This window comes from Primulina tabacum, chromosome 1, assembly GCF_025594145.1.
Source record: "Primulina tabacum isolate GXHZ01 chromosome 1, ASM2559414v2, whole genome shotgun sequence".
Taxonomy (NCBI): domain Eukaryota; kingdom Viridiplantae; phylum Streptophyta; class Magnoliopsida; order Lamiales; family Gesneriaceae; genus Primulina; species Primulina tabacum.
The window spans coordinates 56,350,546-56,352,690 of record NC_134550.1 but is presented as its reverse complement, the minus strand read 5'-3'; the positions used below and the strand labels follow the sequence as shown (position 1 = coordinate 56,352,690).

Genomic DNA, 2,145 nt, shown 5'->3' with positions numbered 1-2,145 from the left:
AATCTAAAAAAAGTTTGTAATAGCAAAACTATCTTGTGCTACTTTATTTAGATCGAATTCAGATGATACAAGTCCATGAATTAGCAAATTGCTCTATTGGTCATGAATTATACAAATTATATAAAACTACAACAATTACGATCCCATGAGTGAAAAATGGAACACCGGGGGAACCAATGGCCTCCAACCACAAAAGCTTCTTCACCATGAGAGAGGAATTTCCTCATTATATCACACTCAAGACTTGTGGAAACAAGAGAATTGCCAACAAACGGAAATAGCTTAAAACAATTGTAAGAATTGAAATGAACCAAGAATGGAATGATCCTACCGCACAATTGAAAAAATCGTATTACTGTGCGCTCTTCTTCCCGTTTGCAGAGTAACTGAGGTACCACCGAACAAATTTCTTCAACCCTGTCTGAAGATCAGTCGATGGTTTATAACCAAGCTCTTTCTGAGCTAAGCTTATGTTGGCATGCGTAAATTGTACATCACCATTCCTTGGCAACTTCATAACCAACCTCTTAGCCTTCACCTTGAGTAGCCTCTCTAAAATACTCACAAGATCCGAAACTGGTACGGGGGATGTGTTTCCCAGATTGTACACCCGCAATTGAGCCGGCCCCTTCTTCTTGCCACCACTGCCGGTACTTTTCTCTGCGGTATCTAATGCACCCAAACAACCTTTTACAATATCATCAACGTAGGTAAAATCCCTGGCCACCGTTCCATGATTTGCAGCCTCAAAGATTGGGATCGACTTCCCCTTCAAAATATCCCTAGTGAAAAAGAAGTATGCCATGTCCGGCCTACCCCATGGTCCATAAACGGTGAAGAATCTCAATCCAGTAAGAGAAAGCCCATATATATGATTATAAGTATGTGCAATCTCTTCACCGGCTTTCTTAGTAGCGGCATACAGGCTTGCAGGCTGATCAGTCCTGTCCCTCTCGGAAAAAGGAACCTTAGTATTCAATCCATACACAGAACTACTCGAAGCCCACACGATTGCTGGCTGCGGATTCGCATTCTTGCAAACCTCAAGCACACTAACTAGGCCGGCAATGTTGCTATGCACGTAGGAGCTAGGATTCTCCATTGCATAGCGAACACCGGCCTGCGCAGCCAGATGCATAACATGAGTAAAGGGCACGATATCAAAAAGTTTCTTTAATAGAGCAGCATCATTGATATCACCCTCCACAATGTACACCCCGATTCTGTCTAAAAGTGCTTGTCTAGCCCTCTTCAGGGAGGTATCGTAATAATCATTGAAATTATCAATCCCCAAGACACCGTCCCCCCGCCGTTTGAGGGCGGAGGAGACATGAGTTCCCACAAAACCAGCAGCCCCTGTAACCAAAACCGAAATCCCATTTGTAGACCTGGTTTTAGCAGAGGCCCTGACCCTTTTTTCGAAGTTAGGGCCTTCATAAGAGCTTCTAAGGGACCTTCTAGAGAGATCTGAAGGAACAGGGGATGAAGAAGAGGGTGATCTATAGAAGAACAAAAAGATCAAGCCAAGGAAAACAAATGACCAAAAAGCGAGCTTGGCCAGAGAAGAATGCAGCCTCACCCTATTGTACGGAGACTTCTCCATCTTGAACTTTCCTGGGGTTGAAGGGGCGCTGTCAATGTGCTTCATCTGTGACATTAACTGAAAACCCAAAAAAAAAATTCGAGATTTGACGAGTTCCCACGACCAATCTCCCTGCCTTTGCGGCCTATCTGCTGATTTTCTTGGATATTCTTGAAATCAGAATCCAAGGAATATGGCCTGGGCGTATAAACAAAATTTTGATAAATGCGGGTGCTGAGGACTGAGGATTACGTACCTAAAGATGGTTGTGTGGAATAGTTCTACGGTTTATTCATGGGGAATCTTTGGTTTCTTGTAGAAAATGTTAGATGGTGGCGGTGGACGGTGGTGATTGAATTATTTTATTTTATTTTTTTAAAAAATATCACTTTTCTTTCTGCGGGTTCCTATGATTTTTACAGTGGAAAAGAGATTTGAAAATTGATGATTGAATAAGAATGGTGATTGGAGAGAGGGCCAAGAGATTTGGGGCGGAACTAAACCAGAGGAGGGAGTGAAATGCGGTCTCAACAAAGTTTAAAATAGATCAAAGCAAGAGTGGT

General features: G+C 42.7%; 1 protein-coding gene across 1 annotated transcript; it reads right to left on the bottom strand.

The window, feature by feature from the left end:
* On the bottom strand, positions 1-2,145 carry LOC142552452 (UDP-glucuronate 4-epimerase 3-like). The gene has a single exon (XM_075662192.1). The coding sequence runs from the start codon at positions 1,655-1,657 to the stop codon at positions 353-355; it is 1,305 nt and encodes a 434-aa protein (XP_075518307.1). The 5' UTR covers positions 1,658-2,145; the 3' UTR covers positions 1-352.

Excerpts from the sequence above, each read along its gene's own strand:
- LOC142552452 (XM_075662192.1), bottom strand. The coding sequence starts at position 1,657 with ATGTCACAGATGAAGCACATTGACAGCGCCCCTTCAACCCCAGGAAAG.